General features: G+C 41.3%; 1 protein-coding gene across 1 annotated transcript in view; it reads right to left on the reverse strand.

Annotated features, from left to right (window-relative positions):
• Window positions 1-21,128, reverse strand: part of LOC131580845 (BEN domain-containing protein 5) — an 880,930-nt gene that overhangs the window by 90,372 nt on the left and 769,430 nt on the right. Inside the window, exon 10 of the mRNA XM_058842532.1 lies at window positions 2,401-2,553. Coding sequence (XP_058698515.1) covers window positions 2,401-2,553 — 153 coding nt within the window. The remainder of the gene's footprint in view (window positions 1-2,400; window positions 2,554-21,128) is intronic.

Consider the following 21,128-nt stretch of genomic DNA (forward strand, 5'->3'; position numbering starts at 1 on the left):
CCTTTTGCCCAGGCAGCTGCCCAGGAATGTCTCATGTATTTATTTGGGAGAAAAACATCCTAGCCCTTCTTTCACTTTCCTTTTCACATGCTGACAGCTAAACCAAAGGCAGGCCTCTGTTTTCTGAAGTCATGTACAAATGAGGAATTTGTGGTCTCTTTCGCGACTCATGCCTGTGAACCAAGTCAGCCTTCCAGAGAGCTGTGGGGTCACGTGCTTTGCCCAGCAGACAGGGCACAGAGACACTGGGTGAGTCCCCTTTGGTCCTATAACAGGCATGTGGGTACAAATCCCCTATCCATCCCCTGCTCTAATCACCAATCTCCCTTGGATACTGTCATTTAAATAAAAAGGCCTATTGGAAATGACAGGTGAAGAAAGCAGCCCAGGCATGAAATGCACTCTAAAGTATATTAATAGAAGGTTGCCAGACAAAACGGCACAAGGCATTTGATCGCATCGTCTTAGGCTTGTTGTTCATGCTCCTTTGCATCTGGCTGCGTGATCCCTGCCAGATTCTCGGCTGGAGGAGCAGACTAGGATTTGCCTGCCTTCCCTTACCCGTGCTGGGCTCAGCTGCAATCATGCAGAGCCCTGAAAGAAATCCCTTTGAGTTGGGATTCATTCCGAACATGTAAAACCCAAATGACTGCTTCTCCAAAGTGAATCCCATTTCACAGCAAGTAGGTTATTAGTGTGGAACTCCATACAAGTAGCCTGCATTCAAAAGCTCTCTGCATTATTAATAGAAGATGAGCTTTTGACATCAAAGGAGAACCATTATGTATGCTAAACGGTGGCAAAAATTGTACCCGCACTTCAAACCTTTTCAGTGCTTTGTCCCTTGTAAATCAATCAAGGTTGACAGATGCTTTAAGGAGAGTAATCTTTTCAATGATACTGTCAATGGATAACATAATGGAACATTGTCTCTGTGCTGTGTGAAGACATGGAGCTAGTCAATTATGGACAACACTTCATGCAGCCGCCAGTTTTCACTTGAAGTGCTGCTGTTGAAGTATTATAATCCCAACAAATGGCCGCAGCAGCATACAATGTAAATGAGACCTCCTGAAGCTTTGGAAAATTCATTAGTAACAACAGTGGTCCATTCCCACACTTTCAAACACCAGCCTGGTAATGTTAACGATGCACTTCCCCCCTTCCCTTTGAGCAGGCAGTAGGGCATATTTACATACACTATTTTAAGTCTTTGGCACATTTTCCAACCCCACTTTGGGTTCCTTTCCTCTCTTCACCTGATATTTCCAACAAGTCACATAACCCACATGGCTGGAGCTGGAAACAAGAAAACAGACCTTCCCACTTGGGGACACATCAGTTGTCACTTCACACCTGTCAGACACTTGGTGGCTGTCCCTTTTTCCAACACTTCTATCTGCTCAGCTGCCCTGGGAGGAATGGCCTGGATGGACAGCAGGGGAAAAGCTTCCAGCCTCAAGAGACCAGTAGGATGTCAGGGGGAAGCTGGATGCACCCAGTGCCAGTAGCACCCAGGTGGAACTCTGGGCTCAAGGGCCAAAAGGGAGAGACTGTGCTGTTTATTTAGCTATTGGCTTCTATTTCCTACATCATCTTCTCAAAGATTTTCTCTTTGTCAACCAAGGCTGGTGATAAGAGGAACACTTAAAATCCCTCAGTAGCAGAGAGAAATCCCACACTTGAGCACAGAATCTCTCAGCTCCTATTAATTGCAGGTTTTCATTGCTGTGATCTGTGAATGCCCCTTACCCCTAATGTGTTTTTGAAACAACCAGGTGCAGACCAGAAACTCAATCACTGAGGTCTCCTTGGGTAAGAACAAGCTGTTCCTTGAACCAAGCTTCCCCTTTTCCACTCTCCAAGTTGTAAGTACTGGGCAACTGTAAGTCCTCTTGCAGAACACTTTGCTATGGTAATACCAAAGAATTTCAAAAGCATACATTGACACAACTTTCAACAAATGTTATCTTACCTTTTCTCTCAAGCTAATTAATTTTATTTCTATTTGCTAGCATATTATTATTTAGAGTGTACAAGTAAAATCTTTGACAAATTAACATAAAGAATGGAACAAAAAAGTTGATCCAGTTGATCAAAAGACAAAAGATCTGAGAAAAACAGGATGTGCCAGTAATTCAGAACTAAGGTTATTAAACAGAAGATGAAAAACCTGCTTTTGTTAAAGGGTCCAATGACACATAAGATCACAAGTTACCACTTCTAGATAAGGTAAGTATAAGGGGGAATATGGTAGCTTATAGTAAATTTTTTATGTAGCCTTTTATTCATACTGAAATAAAATCTGCTCAATCAAATGAAGCCAGAGATCTTTCATAAGGGAAAAAAAAAAAAAAAAAGAAAAACTAAGAAAAAATAATTAAGAAAAGCATGACTTACATAAGAGAAGTCTTCAGCATTCTGACAGAGTAACTTGGGAAAAACAGCCTGTCGCTGAAATCTTTCCTCATCTTCAAAGATGTTCCCATACATGAAGCCATTCATCATGGTGGAGTGGGCATGGATGTCGATATAGAACTCCAGGTTAATCTTCTGTTGCAGGAAAACAACAACAACAACAACAAAACATTCAGCACGAGATAAATCATAACTGAGTTATGCAGGTGAAGCCTCGCATAAATCCAGTCCTGCCATTCTTGAGCCCATCCATGGTGCCAGCATCAGAGCCACGCTAAAGATCTCACTGTGATGCACCCAACCATTCCTGCCTCTCTGTGGGGGCATGTGAAATACAACAAAGAACCATGACAGATATTTCTTTACCTTTTTTTGAGTTTTTTGAGTTTTTGAATTTTGCCCAGGACACTGTGCGAAACAGAGCCAAAACATCCTTCATTGTGATGCAGCACTTACTGCCAGTGATAAAAAATATGCATCTTCCAGTTCTAGAGCACGATTATTTGGGCATAGCTTGGCCATCTCTGCACAGTTCTGCATTGAATTATGCAGATGTTCCCTTCTGCCAGGTGAAACAGGCTCAAAAATGTGTAAAAAAGACTCCAGTAGTTCCTGTGCAGCTTATTTCTGCGTATGAGGAGAAATACTCCAAATGTTTTGTCTTCCTCTGCTTTCTAGTAGTAGCTCAACAGAACAACTCTTCAAAGCAAGAGCCTGTAATGCCTCTCTGCTTGTGGCTCCCTACAGGATTCTGAACCAGCTCTTGCTTTAAAGGAAGACAGCAGGAGCCCCTAGCATAGAAGTGCCTGCTCTGCCCATCCCCTTCCCACAGCATCAGTGGCAAAGAGGGAATGTTCACCTGGGGCACTACATACTGTGCCATCAGCAGCAGTGGATGGCACTGTCCAGCATGAAAGAGTGATACCAGAGCAGATGCCACTGAATTACTCAGTTTCCCCAAATTCTTACAACTTCTGGACCTGAACAAATGATGTGACAAACCCATCCCTGTCCCCTGGCCAGCACGGGGCCAATGGAGCAGTCCTGGTCCCAGAGCTCAGATGTCCCTGCCTCAGCAGAGGGATGGAGAAGAGCTCTGTTGGCAGCAGGATGCTGATGATGCTTCTCCCTGTGCTGAAATACATCAGGGAGCTGTGCAGCCACAAGTCTCTCTGCACAAAAAGCTTTCCAGGGCTGCTGGAGCACCCTGAGCTATGGGACATTCCAGTGTAACAGGAGGGAAGGTTGGATTGTGCAGTTCATGTGGAAGCAGTGTCAGCTCTTCTAGAGCCTCTGCTGGGGGAAGAGCATCAGTTGGTATGTGACACTAATATAATACAGATTTACATTCCCCTGTCAGAAAACCAATGTATAATACACAGAGACTGTTTAGTTTAATTAAACAGCCTAGAGAGAGTAATAATGTATCTTATTAAGCCTCTGCTATGTTAAAATGTTAGCTAATGCAATATCAATATCTGACCATGCTTCATAGGAAAGGGAACATTTGATTATGTTTGACTCTAATACAATAAATTGTTTGCTCCTGCCAAAACATTTTGCTGTGCTATAGAGGACCAGCCCTGCAATAAAGCACACATCTGCTATTTGGAGATACAGCACTGAGGAGAAAGATTAACATTGACAGGATGAAACACCACACAGGATTTTCTTCCTCTCCAAGCATAGAGAAATTAAAAACCGAGATTAAGTAATACTATTTTCATGAGATAATTTCCCCATCACAAACAGAATTTGATGAGATCAGATGCACACTGGCATATCACCATAAAACAGAACATGTTGTAGAGTCTCAAAACAGTGATTTGATGAAGTGAGCAGATAATCTAGTTAAACTGGGTATTTGTAAAGTATGAATGTCCTTCACATAGAAGTCAGTGACCTAAGTCATACTTATTTTAGAACAACAAGACAGAATTCTTTATAGGAACATAGTTACTAACACAAAGTAATTGAGAAGCACAGTGAGGTATGTAACAATAAACTAGAATAATTTGTGACTTAAGACAAATAAAATTGCTGGTGTAAACTGCAGGGTTTGTGGTATGTAGTGTATTTATTCATTCATAGTTTTCAAATTGTTTCCAAAAGAAGGTGGCCACAAACATAGATGCAGAGGCAGAGATTAGTAAGATTAGTAAGATAAATTTCCATATCCAGCAAGAAATTCACCTGGAGGACATAAGTGACCTGAGCCTCAGCTTAGTATTCAATTATCAAGTTATCCAGTCTAACACAGTGTCATTGGAGTATTTTCTAAACTCTCCTAGGACCCTCACTCAAAAAAACTGTTGGTTTTGAAGTGTCACAGAGTATATAAGAAAGTTTCCTGGTGTGCTGAAATTTCCTTGAAAATCTTTTTTTTCATCAAAACTATTTTCAAATAATCTGGTTGCAATGGTTATTTGTGAAGGAGCAGTGTCCTTCACAGATGTCATCTTTACCTAAAGATTAAGCTTCTAGATCCCTTATTTGGAAGCTGTGACATTAAACAGGTAGCTCATCACCCAAACAAGTGTTAAAAAATGTTTTTCAAGTCATCCATTTCAACATAATTAAAAAGGAATTTCTTATGTTAGCCCACAAAGACTATTCTATTGTTTTTTTGTTTTCTGGTCTTTGTTCCTTAGCCTCCAACTGAACATATAAAAATCTCTATTTCACATATTCCTTTGCACTAAATTTAGTCCAAACTTGCAACTGTCCATCCTATTCAGCATGTTTTTAAACACTGCTAGAGTAATTGCCAGTTAGATGTACTATTCCAGACACTGCTGTGTGTGAGCAGAACACCATTTCAGCGTTTCACATTTCTCCTCCTCACATTCATTACTTTATCAAAGGCAAACATGTTGAGCATTCTCCATTACAGAGCAAAATAATTCAGTTCATTGTTGATATAACACATAAGTTCCTAATGGAAAAAGTCCTCTTTATTCCCTGACACAAAGTTATTGTGGCCTTAAAATGGACAATAACAGCCCAGTCACTGGGACATTAAAAGTTTGCCACCCAATGCCTCAAGCAGACCAAGCAGCAGACAATTTGTTTGCCCCCAAGCTTCACAAGAACTATGCTTTGCTCCTGAACAATAATGGTATTTCTTCTTCTTCTTTAGAGTCATACATATTCATAGGTGCTTTACATGTAGGAACGTTTTCCCCCACTGCCACACAACCAATTTAAGCAAGGGAATAAAGTTTTATATTTCAGTTGAGGTTCTCTGGAAGATTTTGACATAATTACTGATCTCCAGCAATTCAGGTAGGATCACAGAATTAACATTTTATGAAATATATGTCACCTTACTGATGGCAATTTCAGCAAAGTCAGCAGAGAGGTGACCTTCCGAAATTGTTGCTCTTGGAGATGGGAGAACGTTAGTGGGGGAATGAAGTAAATAAACACGTTTGCATTTACATGAGCACATGCAAACACACTTAACCCATTGCTATCTGCTCTCATACCCCAGGGGTATCTGCCAGGATCTACACACCACAACCCACCCCCAGTAGGGCTTCTCTTGCTGCAGCACCTGCAAGCAAGGGAGTGAATACATTTAGATGTGGTTCAAAGTCTCATAGTCACATTTTCTTTAGCCTTTATGCAGAAAATAATGAAAAATGAGGCTCAAATAGCTCTGGATGCCACAGCTGCCTTCTGAGAGACTTACCAGTTACATCCTACAATATGATATTAAACTCATCATTTTCTGCTTTAAAGGTGGAATGCAAAATGATTCAGATGCCTTATAAAAGTCATCATGCAATTTAATTCTCTCAAGTGTCTTTTCTTTGTGCTTACAAGCAGTGGCAGAGCTTTCCTCTCTCACACTGTTTCTTAAGTAAAGCTGTAATTACCTGGATGACCCAGGTTAGAGAGTTCCAGAAAACAAAGGCAGACTTGGTCTTTCTTTTCCGTGAGTCTCAAAACAGAAATCATTTATTAGACTGACAAAGACAATGATTGAAACCCACTTGAAAAACAAGTTTCTCTCCCTTGAAAAGAATGGTTTTTATCTCTTCTTGCCACTTACCATATAAACCCAGCATAAATAAACAAGCGAACGAATTTCTGCTCTAAAGTTCATTTGAATCCCTACTGTTGTGACACGCTCTTTCCACTGCTCTACTGAGTCAGTCTGAAGTTTCTGTCAGCTTGAGAAATGTACATATAAATTAGGGGCTGGTGAAAATGAAAGAAATCATGAATTAAGAAAAAGAACTCGTGTTGTCAAGAGAGGAAATAGTTAAAGTAGTACAGAAGCTGTACTACTGTACTGGCACGGAAAGTTTTGAGAAAACAAATTCTCGTGTGTCTGCCTTTTTATTTCCTTCATTGAATGCCTTTGGAAGGGCAGTAATTAAAGAGTAAGAGGAAAGAACTGTGTTAACAGCTAGTGCTGATATGACCAAACTTAGATTTTGAGCAGTGCAGTTATGATTCTTAAGAAAACAGAGGTTTAATAAATAAATAAATAAAGTCAATAAATGCAGTAATAAAAGGATAAATGTGCATTGAGCCCAGAACATGAGCCACTAGAGAGACAAGTGATGCAGGAAGAAGCCAGCTCTGTCCACCAGCTGTCACTTCAATATGGATTTTATTAATTCTTGGGCACAGCAATTGGTTTAGAGAGAGAAGCATCCAAAAACCTTCTCCACTCCAGTATTTTGTATAGGGGATGGGATAAACTCCTTGCAATGTTTTCTACAAGCTGCTAAAACCATGGACTGTCATTTGTTGCAAGGAAGGGAACAACCTCCAGGCAGACTTTGTGCTCTTGCTGCTAAATCACTGTTTGGAGTAAACGGACATTGAGCAGCTGGCTCAGCAGAAGGAGTTTGTCCCTCTTCATTCAGAGGACATTCAGAAATTCCCAGAAGAATGGCTCATTGATGCTTCCTCAGGTATCTCTCAGAAGAAAAATTCCCCAAAAGAATCTGTCAAAATTTTGCATGTGTCTCCAAGAGATCCCTTTTGACAAACACATCGTTACCTCAGGATTAGTTATTTTGGCAACGCTTTCTCTGGTGACACCAGAAAACACAGGAGTGTGCTCCTAAGGAAAATGAAGAAAAATTGACCATTCAGCATCACATGGCCAACAGTCCACATTCAGCTACAAAGCACCCCTCCTTCCCCTTTCAGCCCAGTTGAATTCTGCCCAGTGCTTTGACTTGCTCCTTCTTGTCTCCTTCTGACTTTCCAAAGGATCATGAAGTGGAATTCAAACTGCCTGGATATGGTACACATTTTCAAGCTTGAAACACCTGGATTTGGATACCTGGTAAGATGAATTTTACCCAAATTACTTTTCTTACCTCTACATTCTCCCCATATTTCCCCCCACCACCCCAAAAAAGCATTAAACACTTCTACATTTTCCTCTGCTGCCCTTTATATAACCTTGGACAGCTTAGTCCTACAGAATCATCCTCAGGTTTTTCAGACAATGCAAGCCACACCTTATTAGAGGCACTATTTCAGATTTATACCACTCCCCTTTTGTAACCATAGGGACAACATCTTTTTCCTTCCATTCATCATCTCACGGGCCACCTGCTCATTCACCACTGTAAACACCATGGCAACAACAGCAATTATTTACACAAGAAATTAATAGTAGGAAAGGGAGTTACTATTTTTAAAAACGTTAAGAAATAAAGGTTTTCTCGTCCTGTTTCCAGAGAAAGGAAAATGTCAGTTTAGAGCCACTATTTTTCTCACTGATATGAAGCACAAAACACAATTTTGCTTTTTCTGTAGACACCTTTACAGTCTGACAATGTCTTTTAAATGTCCCTGCAGAAGCAGATTGCAAACTCTGATGTGCCACTAACTCTACGTGACCTTCCAGCAATTCTTCATAACACTTCAAACTTTTCCTTCAGAACATTTCAAAGATATTCCAGGAGCTGTTGTCTCTCAGAATGAACCACTCCAACCCAACTGATATTCAAAATAACTACTTCCCAACCCTGTTTCATGGCAAATAATGATACCTCTTGATGGCAGGAGTAACCTGACATGACTCCCTAGAGCCTCAAAGTGGATGGAGAAGACACCTCTGTTGGTCTATGGTTCAGCAAAAGGATGGAAGACCACCAGTACTGCTTTCCTGCCTGCCTTAAAATTTAGGGGATGCTTTTATCCACCAAAGAACAGGAACTTCAACCCTACTCTGGTGTGCCCATCAGTCGCCCCAAAAGGAGCGAAACTCAGAGTCCTGACCTCAGAGTGGGAGGTCAGCAACATGCATATTCTGATCCTGGCTCGTTATCTGCTTGCTTCTCTCACCTGCCAGTGCAGATAACAACACCTCCTGAGGATTAGCTGACGTTTGTAAAGCACTTTGAAGATAAAGCATCACAGTGTGTACAAGTTAAGTGTTAATTCATCTGCCGGGCTGATTCACTCTGACCCCTCTGCAGAGACGTCCAGTTAGTGTCAGCTCTGGCAGTTTTTGCAATTCAGGCACCTGTCCACCAGCCCCTGGACTGAAGCCAGCAATTCACACAGGACACAGAAGAGCCGTCAGATGGCAGCAACATTTGGTCATGACAGGCCTGAATTGGATTTGAAAGGCTGACCTGGAGGTGAAAGGCTCTATCAAGAAGCCACTTCTGTTCAAATGCATATTAAATTAGAGAGGTGCCAAAGAGACAATGTTAAGACCCAGATCAAGTTTAGACAAGACTTTTGGCTCAGCTGCACGGACAATTCTTGTATAATTTTTACCCTAAATTATTATGAACCAGAAAATACATTCTTATGGATTTAGGGTCTGACCTCAAGCCAAAACTAGCAGTGTGAATCTGAAGAAGGACAGTCCTTGCTCTGTCTCCTTCCTCTGTCCCTCACATGAAGCAAACGTGCACACACGCTTAGCACCACTGTTTTTTGACCTTCACAAGTTCTGAAATCTTTCCTTGCCTGAATTATTAGAAAAAAGCAGTGGGACTGAACAGGGTCTTGGGGCATTATCTCACCACAAGCTTTTCTGGTTTCACTTGGCTCTGCCCATCTCAAACACCACTTGTGTGTCACTGCCAGGTGACCCACAGAACAAGCTTTAGAAATCCTACCTTGCTCACTCCTCTGCTGCTGAACAGCTCTGGCTCTGTAGAAAGAGGGCTCTTCAGAAGAGAAGTGGCAAAAGAATCAAACAGCTTTTTAGAAGAGGGAAGAAATCCTACCATAAAAGACAATGAATGAATAAAAGAAAGCAAGCAAGAGGGAAAGAAAGAGTAAAGGAAAGGCAGAGAGAAGCTGAGGCAGTAACTGCTTCTTATTCTCTTATAATTAAAGAAAGAAAATTAGCTTATGAAACAGAAATATATAAATGACCATGTTTTCACTGGATAATTAAATTTATCTCTGGTCTGGCTGTGAAGGTTCTCTCAGCTGAAATGCACCCAGTTGCTGTATTGGAGGTTTTAGCACGCTTTGGTGCTGTTCCTTAGATAGCCACTTGCTTGCTGCGTGACAATACTCCTCATTTAATGTCTTCAGGCATCATTAATTGCTGCTTATATGCCTGCAACTATATTAAGGTCAAGAATTCCTGTTCAACTATTCACTTCATAGCAGTATTAATAGCTTTGTGTTTTACCACTAACTTTTAATTATACCTCTGCAGAACCCTTGGACCAAGCAGCAGAGACTTTACAAGTACATAAATATGGCCCAAAGACATTGCCTGCTTCTCCTCTAATTACAAAGGCAAAGAGTGGTAGACTAAAAACAATAGCTAGGAGTTATGGCTCCCTGTCCCCTGATTTCCTAGGAACTCTTGCAGTTGGACAAATTGTGTGTAGGCAAATCAAACTCTTTTAACTACCAGTTTCTGTACTCTCTCAAATAATATATATCATTATTCACTATTTCTTACTAAATAAGCAGCAGCTGGCAGAATATAAAGTCATCAGGCAGAAGACCAAAGGCAAACAAAATTAAGTGTTTTTTAAATTAGCTTATACTGCAGCCCTTACTGCTGCCAGATTTTGGCCAAAACACAGGTGAACACAGGTGAACAATTAGATAAATTCAAAGAAAAATTATGTTATTACACTCAAAGCAGTGAACACAACTCCTTGAACAGAAAATACCCAAATTACACATTATCAGAGCCTTGCTCTCTTCTTAGTCTATCCCTTACCATCTGCAATTAGATTCTGAGCCAAATAGACCTTGGGTTTTGATGCAGCTTCACTGTTCTTATTTTCCAATTACACCTTTAATTTATGCTGCAGAATGAGACTTCTGTAGCTCTTAAAAAGGTAAGGTGTTGATTGGTGGTGAAAGGTATGTGTATTTCTACAGTTTAAATCTCTAAAAAGAGATTGAACAAATTAAGGTAGATCCTGATGTATATAAAGCTTTCAGCTCAACAAGCCCTAAAACAATGAGAACTATAAGCTGGAGATCAAAGGTAAAGGTCCATTTTACAGATGTAAAATATTTTAAACCCACCCCAGTGTCTTTTCCCACCTACTCAGAACATACCCAGAAAACTGGATTAGTTGAACCTATTAGAGGACCTGTAAGGGTTGCTTTTATTTTACCTAGATCTTCATGGAGTAAGAAGCAAAAAAACATGCCTGGATGGAAACTGCCAACCTGCTCAGTCAGGTGGAAGGAAACAACACGACATGTGCCATTCAAAGGTTAGGTGGGTGCCCACTTGCTTGAGAAGACAGGAAGGCAGTGGATGGACATTGTGCACATGCTTTACCAGGGGACTGACAGCTGAAAGGCAAAACTCTTCCTGCTCACCCTCCTGGCACAGCCTGGCCACAGGCAGAAGCTGTCCATGGTCATTATTCTTATTCTGTTCCCTTGCAGGTTGAGCTTCCTTCTCCTTCCTTGTACTCAGGGTGAGCAGCAAGCACATCGAGGAGGAGATAAGAGTGAAAGCTGATAAACAGGAACACAATGACACCAAAAGAGATTAGGGACTACACAGCAGACATAAATGCTGAGGGAAGGGATGGCATGCAAATACAAAATAGAATTGACCCGGTATTCTCTTGCTGACCCATGATTCATCCACACAATGGGAAGAACAGGTTTTCTTGCCTTTGTCCTACTCAGACATAACATTTTGTACCAAACTGTGGGATGTTTTCTCTGAGCTTTACATCTATCAGTATTTATGGTCTGCACAGTGCTATAAAAGCTAAAATGTAATGGACATTTTGGAAGGGTCTGCCATTACAACTGAAAGCACAACATATCATGCCTTTTCCAGGGCATTTTATCAGCATCAGTTGTATCTGAAACTTTTTACTCCAATATTCCCCCTACTCCTACTTGGCCAGTAGGTGTCCTGGGCTGCACCAAAAGCACTGGGGCCCCCAACATAAGAAGGACACAGAAGTGCTGAAGGAAGTCCAGAGGAGACAGAGAAGATGCTCAGAGGGATGGGGCACCTCTCCTATGAAGGCAGGCTGAGAGAGCTGGGATTGCTCAGCCTGGGGAAGGAAAGGCTCCAGGGAGGCAGCACCTTCCAGTACCTCCCTAGGGTGACAAGAAAGCTGGAGAGGGACTTTTGACAAGGATGTGTAGTGCAAGGACAAGTGGCTCAAACTTAAAGAGGGCAGATTTTGATTAAATACTAGGAAAACATTCTTTGCTGCGAGGGTGGTGAGGCCCTGGCACAGGCTGCCCAGAGAAGCTGTGGATGCCCCATCCCTAGGAGTGTTCAAGGCTGGATGGAGCCCTGTGCAGCCTGGTCCAGTGGAAGGCATCCTTGCCTATGGCAGGGTTTGGGAATGAGATGGTTTTTAAGGTCCCTTTCAACCCAAACCATTCTGTGGCTCTGTGGTATTACTGCAGGCGATGTCACCTTGTGCTCCTCTTGTCAGAGCAAACAGCAGGACAGGTAACTGTGCCCATAAGTAGAGTCACAACATCTCAGAGACAATGTCTCCCCTGCAAGCACATCCTGGGGACCACTATTTCTTACTATTTCAAACAGAAAGAATATTCAGTTCTCGCAGAAGATTGGGAACTCAAGATTCAGCGCAGCACTGTGGAAAATAAGTGACAATCTCAAGAGGACCCACCAGGGCATACCTAACAAAGAAATGGTAGGATTCAGAAGAAGGATATTTCCCACCCTAGACAGCAGCAGCTGACCCACATGATCAATGGTTGACTTTGAGATTTAGGCAGTTTCTGTGTGTTTTTTTCCCTTATATGTGTATAAATTCACCTTTATAAGGATGTCTGTCTGTAAAAAGGCATCTTTAAGTACAAATATTTTGAACTTGTTTTCATCCTTCTCCTCTGTATCTGTTACAGCTGTCTGTAATGGACAACAAGGCAATTTGCTTTGAACCGTAAATAAATCAGATCAACAATTAATCTTTGCTCTCCTAAATGCTACATCATCAGTGATGGTTTTCAGGTTGAGCATTGTGAACAATATTGTGATTTATCATGATTTTACTGTGTCCTCCCAGGCAGATAAGCCCCACAGAGCCACTCATTCCCTTCTTCAGTGGACTGAGGAAGAGAATCAGGAGGATAAAATTGAGGAAACAAGGCTCTTGTTAGGACTTACCCTCTCATGCCAGCCACAGACCACACAGCAAGTCAGAAACCAGCTCCATGCCACAGCAGCACAGCCAAGGCTTGCACAAAACTTTGGCAGACAACTTTGGCAAAGCAAACTTTTGGTGAACTTGCTGTGTTTTTCCATAGTTTCCCTGACAATTTCCTTCCCTCCACACTCCCACACACCGCACTGTGAGTCGGAGAAAGTCCAGAGCTATACTTTAACTTTGGATTTCTCTGAAGGAAGGAGGTTGCTGCTATCTCTGATGGTTGGAACCTGATCCTGTCATCATTAACTTTCTCAGAGATTCTTCATTTGCTGAATATTGGTCTGTAATAAGAAGCAGGAAGGATAGGCATTTTCATAGCAACTACCTGCCAACAGATTTCAATTCTTTATCCCTTCAAAATCCCACATCTGTCCATGTCTCCAGGCACTAGTGGAAGAAGCTCTGCATTAGTTATTTTTATTATCAACATAAAAATCTTTCCAATTATTTATTTATTAAGGAAAAAAAAACCCAGCTATCTACAAAACTCAGTTCGTTTTGTCCTTAGGCAGACATTTAAAGCTGTCTGCCAACGTCTTTCCTTAATAAAAAAAAATAAGCTAAAGTCTTTATTACACACTGTGCAACAAAATACAACCAGCTACACTCACCCAGCTGAGACATGCACCATCCATCTATCAGAAAAGATTGCTGTCACTGGAAGAGGAAACATCTGCTAGAGAAGCTGGTCTTATCCTATACCTGAACCTGGCCACTGATGGTGCTCCAGCCAGACCCCCAAAAAAACCCACTTTGAGCTGGATCTTTGCTTTTGCCCCTTAGACTGATACAATGAAGGCTGAAAAATACAGCCCAGACTACTTCTGTGCCTTGCACAAATGCCCCTTGGACCCTGATGTGGGGACATGGTAGGTGATGCATCTTCTGTCCAAAATTTTGTGGGCTATGTCATATCCCTGTATCCCTGAAAAGCAGGAAGGATTTGGAGGCCTTGCTGGGATACGTGGCAGAGCTGCTGCCTGCTCTCTTTCTAGGCTAGTGACTGGCATGTTAAACCCAAACAACACATCTTAGACTGACACAAGATGAAGCACATTAGGCAGATGGCATGTTTTCTCTGCACAAGCCAGTGCCAGAGTATTTCCTCCTAATGATCTTCTGTTCTTGTTCTCACAGCAAAATTAGTTTTAAAGCAAAGAGAAACAACAACAACAAAAAAGTATGTAGCATGATGAGAGCAAAGATTACCATGTGGGAAAAATATCAACAGGATTGGGATTTTGTTCTATCAATTCTATGGCTTTTATTGATATATATATTTATTGTTTATAAAAACAAACACCCTACTTTGTCAGACTTGAAAAGTCAAAATTTACATTTAAATGGAGACATTTAGCTGTTGTTTTTTTTTTTTCCACTCTCTCATCTCTTGAATGCAGAGTACAAAAGATTAAAAACTCTCAATTTTCCTAAATGGACGGATAACAGGTGAACTTTGCATTCTGAGAGCTATTCATTTAGTGAACAATGTTCAACTCAGCAAGGACCAAAGCCCAGCTGATCAAGGGGAAAAGAGCACTGGCTACTAGGCCTGACACAGATTTGCTCAACAGCTGAGACCAGGAGAGGCTGTGATCCCATTGTGTATTTCCTGAGGAGGAAATTATGCCAAATACAGCTCCCTGAGGGCAACACCTACATTTCCAGATGTACAGTGGATCACTATCCAACCGAAAATCACTGCAATTTAGAGACTGCAGTGCTACAATAGCCCTGGTTTTGTTGCCAGAACTACTGCAGATGTTTAAAATGTGAGGTGGTCTGATTGTGAGAGAAAATGAGAAGACTTAAAACAAGTCCATAATTGCATGGCATTAAAGCCATTGTAAAATATCAAAGTGGACGCAAATACTGTGATGACCATTAAATCTTGCTACCAATTACCTTCCTTTATTTTTTATTCTATTTTTTTTTTCTCTTTCTTCTTATTTACTTCCTGGCCAGGAAAATAATTGCTGATTTTAAGCAGGGAGTCTATCAACAAAGTACAAGTGCAAGCAATATGCTCAGATAATGCCATCTTAGTCCATGGAAAGGTGCAGTGGCAGCTCATTCAGTTCTGGGCTGGATTTCTCCTCTCTGGCTTTTGCTAACACAGAGCTGATCCACAGTGTTAAAAGGACACACAGGCAAAATGCTAACTTCACGTTTTTTAAAACAAGGCTTAACCACAGAGCCAACCAGCCCTTTGTTAAAATCAGGGTCTCATTTTAAATGCTGTTAACAGTTTCTCATGTCTCATACTGAGTGAAATGCATCTATAAAACACCATCAACAAACCAAAAAAATCCCCCAACCACCTCTGCCTCCCCCTGCCAAAAATATCCCTAAACCAAATCCCCCTTCCCCTTCCCCCCCCAAAAAAAAAGACAAAAGTCACAAAAAAGAAAAAGGAATAATAATAACTGTTTAGAAAAGGCAGACACAGACACAAAATCTAAATTCCTGGGAGGCAAAGGCGCTATCTATCTGTACCCAGCACTAGGAAATTACTGACTCACTCTTTTTAAAGTTGCAAACAGTGTTTCTAGACTCCCAGGACCAGAAGCTATCCCAATCACATTCCTACTGAGACATGTATTCTGATGTTCACCCATCATCTCATTGGTCCCTCTGTCTTTGGAGAGTTTCCCTTTCTGTTGCTCTCACAGACTGCACAAGAATCCATTGTTCAAGCAACAAATGCTGCCAGATTTTCTAGCAGTTCCTAACTTAAAAGCATTAAGAAAAAAAATACAAGAGAATGGAATATGTTAAAGCAATTGATTCTGAATTTAAGCCTTATCCTGAGATTAAAAGGATTTTAACTGAGCCAGCAGGACAGACATCACAACATATGTCTCGGTTTTCTCCTCAAACAACCAGGAGCATCTGGGAGTACCTGGTTGTATCTGGAGCACTGACTTGACTGGTGTCCATGTGGTACTGATCCAAGCAGTCTGAGGAGTCTGCACAAGAAATCAATGAGCAATTCCTCCTTTCCCAAGCACAGCTCTCCACAGCTGTGTCATCCCTGCGGGCCAGAGTCCTTTACCCCAAATATGAGGCAGAGCATTAAGTTAGTGCTGAGATCACTATGCCCCGTGCAGCTGCTGTAATGCTGTTTCTGGACATGCACTTATCACAGCAAAAAACCAGGAGGCTTTTACTTCAGGCAATCCTTAGGATAAGGTTTCAGCCTCCAAGTGATATCAGCTTGATTCAGCCTTGAGTTCTCCTGAAAATATCATAGGATGCAGTGAAACATTCCCTTCCTTTGCCATTTCCTACCATGACCATGTTCTAGCAATACTACACAAGGGTTGGTTTATTTACACATTTCTTGTGGCATCCATGCCCACAACATCCAAATCTGACACCTGTTAAATCCACACAAGTGAACTCAGCTGGACAAGGGGATATAAAGTAATATAGAATGTCAGCTTTCTTGTTCTCTGGCTAAAGCCAGCCATGTAATCAGGCACTCCTTATGATGGGCATATCATAGGTGAGCAGTGATGACAAGAGTTTATCAGATACCAAAGGCCACTAAAACATTCTCCTGACTTTGCCTCTGTAGGAGTTTTTCAATCAGTGTTCCCAAACTTGGCACATGGTAATCACAGCTGGTGGAAACATTAAACCTTCTGGGTTACCTTCAAGTCCTAGCAAGAATTAACATGGCCTTGAATTAACCTTGGCTCTTACCCAAAGGAAGAGCTGTGCAAAATATTGAAACAGGCTGTGCTAACTGGCTGCAGACGTGTGAGCTCTGGGACAGAACAGGGCCAATAAAGATGAAATACTGACCCCTTCCTCCTGCTCATCCTGCTGAGGGCTGGGCAGGGCTCAGCCAGCTGCTGTGCTCCTCCAAGGTATGGCAGCTGATCCCAAAGGGCCAGGCACCAACTAAAGCAGAATTACATTTCAAGCTGAATACATAACTTCTCTGGAATGACTTCTCTGCTGTGAAGCATCTTCTGGGGTGGCTGTGTGGCCACTGGCTCTATGTGACACTTCTCCAAATTACCTGAAGGACTTTTATTTAAACTAGGTATTCCTGAATTTTTTGTGGTTTTTTGCAACAAAAAAATATCTTGTATTCTTTTTAATAACCAATTTGTGGGGAAAAGGACTTTTAGAAATATTATTCAAAGAAGAATAAGCTCAGCACACAACTGCAGTCAGGTCCCTCATGGAAAGTGGTTCACCCTGAAGATACACAGTCCTTAGCACTGTCCCAGCTTTTTAGCAGAGTACTCCGTGTTTTTACATCCACAAACTTCCCTGCACAGGTGAGATCTTCTTCACATAACTCTTCCTTTTCCCCCACCCACCCCAAAATAGCCAACACAATTTCCCCCACAAGCCAACAACCTACAGCTTGATGTGCAGTAATTTGACAACTTTAAAATCTTAATCTGCAGCTGGGAAGCAGAGACATAACAGTGAAGAGAAGCAAAGCACCATCCAAGCCTGATTCCTCTTCTGTGCCAACATGATGGATTCATACTCAAAATCCCCCAAAACCGTGCTGACCTACCTGGAAAAACCAATACATATCATCATACCATGTTCTGAGTGTTGGCTTTTTTTTTTGAGTTGGTGGGGTATTTTTGGGGTTGTTTTTTTTTTTGTTGTTTTTTTGGTTTTTTTTGTTTTTTTTTTTTTGTTGTGGGATTCTAAATTTTTTTTTTCCTTTTGTCTTTTTCCTTCTGTTTAATAGGTTTTGTTCTTTGTGGTGAGGGTATTCTTTACTTTGTTTTCAAGGGCTCTCCAGGTTCCAGTAAATGACATTGGGTTGTGTATAAAGCTGTGGCATTTTACTCTCTAATACTAGGAAATTAATATGCACACATTTTTCAGTTTTTTATCTTGTGAATCCAAAGACTGAATCAAAGCATCAAAATGAAGGAAAGAGGGCTTTTTTTTTTTCTAAGTTTTCTGGGACTCAATAATATTGTCGGTTTCTTTTCCTCTCCTGCTTCTGTTTTGTCTTAAGGCTCTGCATCGTGGAAGACTGTGAAGCTGCTGTGTGATTTTTATCTCCATGATTAAAGTGTTACACTTTATTGAGCTCTTTGCATCAGCACCAAAATCTGCAATGCAGGATTTTACATAACACTTCATTTTCTCCTCGCACCATTACTGTTATTAACCTGGTGGCAATAAACAGAAAATACAGCTCAGCTCATGATGTACTCCTGAGTTTTTTTTTTGTGTGTGTGTGTGTGCATAACAGAAAAGGAAAAAGAAGAATGAAAATGGAAATCAAAGGGCCTCCACCTTGTGAAAGGCTAGAAATGGCTGCATAAACTTGTCTTTTCCTTAAAGAACAATCTCAGCCTTTCAGAGTTAAAAGGAGAAGTACTGTGCTGGAGCATCTGCATGTAAGGATTTCTTCCAAAATAAAAGATCAAAACATAAAGAATATCCAAACTACTTTGAAATTCTCCAACTCATTATTATTCATCATTAGACCTCTCAGATGGAAGATTTGATTGAAATCCTACTTTGGGATGTTGCACATTTCTTTGTTTAAATGACAAAGAGCACGAGATCTGCCAAGAGGATACCAACAGAGGTTTGGAACCAGCTGAGGAGCTGGAGGTGCCAGCACAGATGACCTTCCCTCACCATCAGGGCGTGGAACCTGCGTGTTCCACAGACACGAGATCTCTGAGTTCCCAGGAAAACAGTGTGGGTTAAATATCCCAGTGTGTAGGGATCTGGGTTACTGACAGAGATTCTCTTTTTGCTGAGGCAGGTTGTGCAGCAGAGATATCTGGATGTGTAAGAAAGATTGCAGGAGCTGTGAAGAAAGAGAAGGGTTGTCCATGAACAGATGGTCACCAAAACTTCATCAAAGCCTAATGGAGGATAGAGAGAAAGAAATCCAGAGTGGGGACCTTGGCATGTCCCAGACAGAGCCTTCAAAGGCAAAGTCAGTTTGGGTATGACCTGACAGATGCTTCAGGAGCTTAGGCATCATCTTCAAAATAAAACAATTAGAAGGCCAGATTTCCTAGACTTGCTCTTCCCTTTAGATAACAGAAGCTCTCCTTTTGCAGTTTTGAAACGCTGGAGGTGGGGAGGTGAGGGATATCCTAAAAAACCTGTGTCAAGCTGTCCTCACTCAGGTGCTGCAGGTCTCCATGAAGTGCACTGTGCTGCCACAGCTGCCCAAGGCACCTCCTCCCAGGAGTGGTCAGGGAAGTCAGGGCAGACTGGGCTCTGTGGCACTGCTATAGCTTACCCTGAAATGTCCTGGTTATTTTTGAAGGATTGTTTTGTATTTTAACCCAAGAGAAATATTTTAGAAAGCTCGCCAAGCTTCTGCCCCCTACTTATGTGGGTTCCTGCTCTTTACTCTTGCTATTTATTTTGTACTTGCTCTTTACTCAGTTTACTACAGTTTGAAATATAGCAGAACATTTTTCAGTTCGTCAGTGTGTTGTTTGCTGTCAAGGAGACGAAATGTTGCTACTTTCCTCTGGAGAAGCTTAGGACATGATGGATGAAATGTCACAAATAATTAGACTTTCCTTATGAATTACATTTTTTTAAACTTCTGTTTTCGTGTCAACAGGTATGTTACGGATAGGCTTCATGGAAGGACCTGGGGAAATTTTAGTTCTCTGGGAACAGCAGTAATGTAATATCTGATAAGCCAGGGAATAGTTCCAGCTGAGACAAACTTCAAAAACTTCTGCTATGGCAATTTGGGGCTATGAAAGATCTGAGTCCGGTGGCAGTATCAAAAAGGTCCAATCCAGTTCCTGAATAGCATGGACATGGTTAGGGATTTAAGGATTGCTTGACACAGTCTGACCTAAAGCCCATCCACTGCAGTCCCTTGATTCTGATGGTGATGTTTTGTGGCACTGTTAAGCCCTACACCATATGACACCCAGTGATAATCTAAATAACTATCAGGCTTGGAGGAAATAAAAGCTGCAGTTAACTTTCACACTTTGAGCAGGGATGTACTGCAGATAGGCAGATACTCAGATTGCATAAGATTATCTGGGAGACAGACATGAACAAACCCTCTGACTCTGAACTCTCCCTGGATAACTGGTCTATATTTATGGGCTGGGCACACACCAATGAACACCCCCAAACACCTGAGCACACTGAAAAAGCTGCACAAAACAATCACAGGTATTCACACACTGCTTCTTCCTTCGGGTTTATGTGAGTTTCTAGATCTCTCATCATTTTAATCTCTGAATTTCCAGTTGTTACAGCAGTAAACACTGGATCAAACATAATGCTGCATCTGAATTACTGCTTTGAAATTTTGTATCACATGCAATTGCTTGCTTTGCTAGAAAAGCTGAAAGGATGTGAAGCTGTGGCACTCTAGATCACACTAATCAATGATGTAAATCTTAACTGAATGAACGTATCAGTAATGAGGAATGCTCCAGGGGAAAAATCAGGGGAACTGCACACCTTGAAGATCTCCCTTCCATAACCAACTTATTGTCATGTGTTGTAGAATCATCAAGAAAATATAAAGACTAATAATGATGTGGCAAAATTTATTTAACCCCCTTGACATGGAAATAGAGTCTTATTTTATCTATGGGAAAAAAAAAAGTCTCCCACATGCATTTGCTAAGCAATCTCAACTGTTTAGGAATGATTCAATTAAAATGGAAGCATTGCAGTCAATGACATAAAAAGCATCACCAAAATTTTCTCAGGAGATTTAAATGTTATTTTTAATGCTAAAGATAAACTGTGCACACACAAATGTTTGAAGGGGAAGAGGAGCCACGAAGTTCCAATGTTCATAAACAAAACACAGCTTGTTTGGAGGGTCACAGTATTTCAGAAAAATATTACAGATAGATAATATAGACATATATCAAAACAGGGCCTGGGAAATTAGTTTTCAAATGCCAGGAAGGGAGCAGGGGGAACACACCTCTCAAACCCTTTTTTTCTTCTTACTCAGAAAACAAAGCTGTGATCATCAGCTCATCTATAAGGATCATAAAACAACAAAAGAAAATTGCCTCCCAATGGCTAACATGATGAGAGGGAAAAGAGGGAGCTTAAGTAGCT

The sequence above is a fragment of the Poecile atricapillus genome, chromosome 7 (assembly GCF_030490865.1).
Source record: "Poecile atricapillus isolate bPoeAtr1 chromosome 7, bPoeAtr1.hap1, whole genome shotgun sequence".
Taxonomy (NCBI): Eukaryota; Metazoa; Chordata; class Aves; order Passeriformes; family Paridae; genus Poecile; species Poecile atricapillus.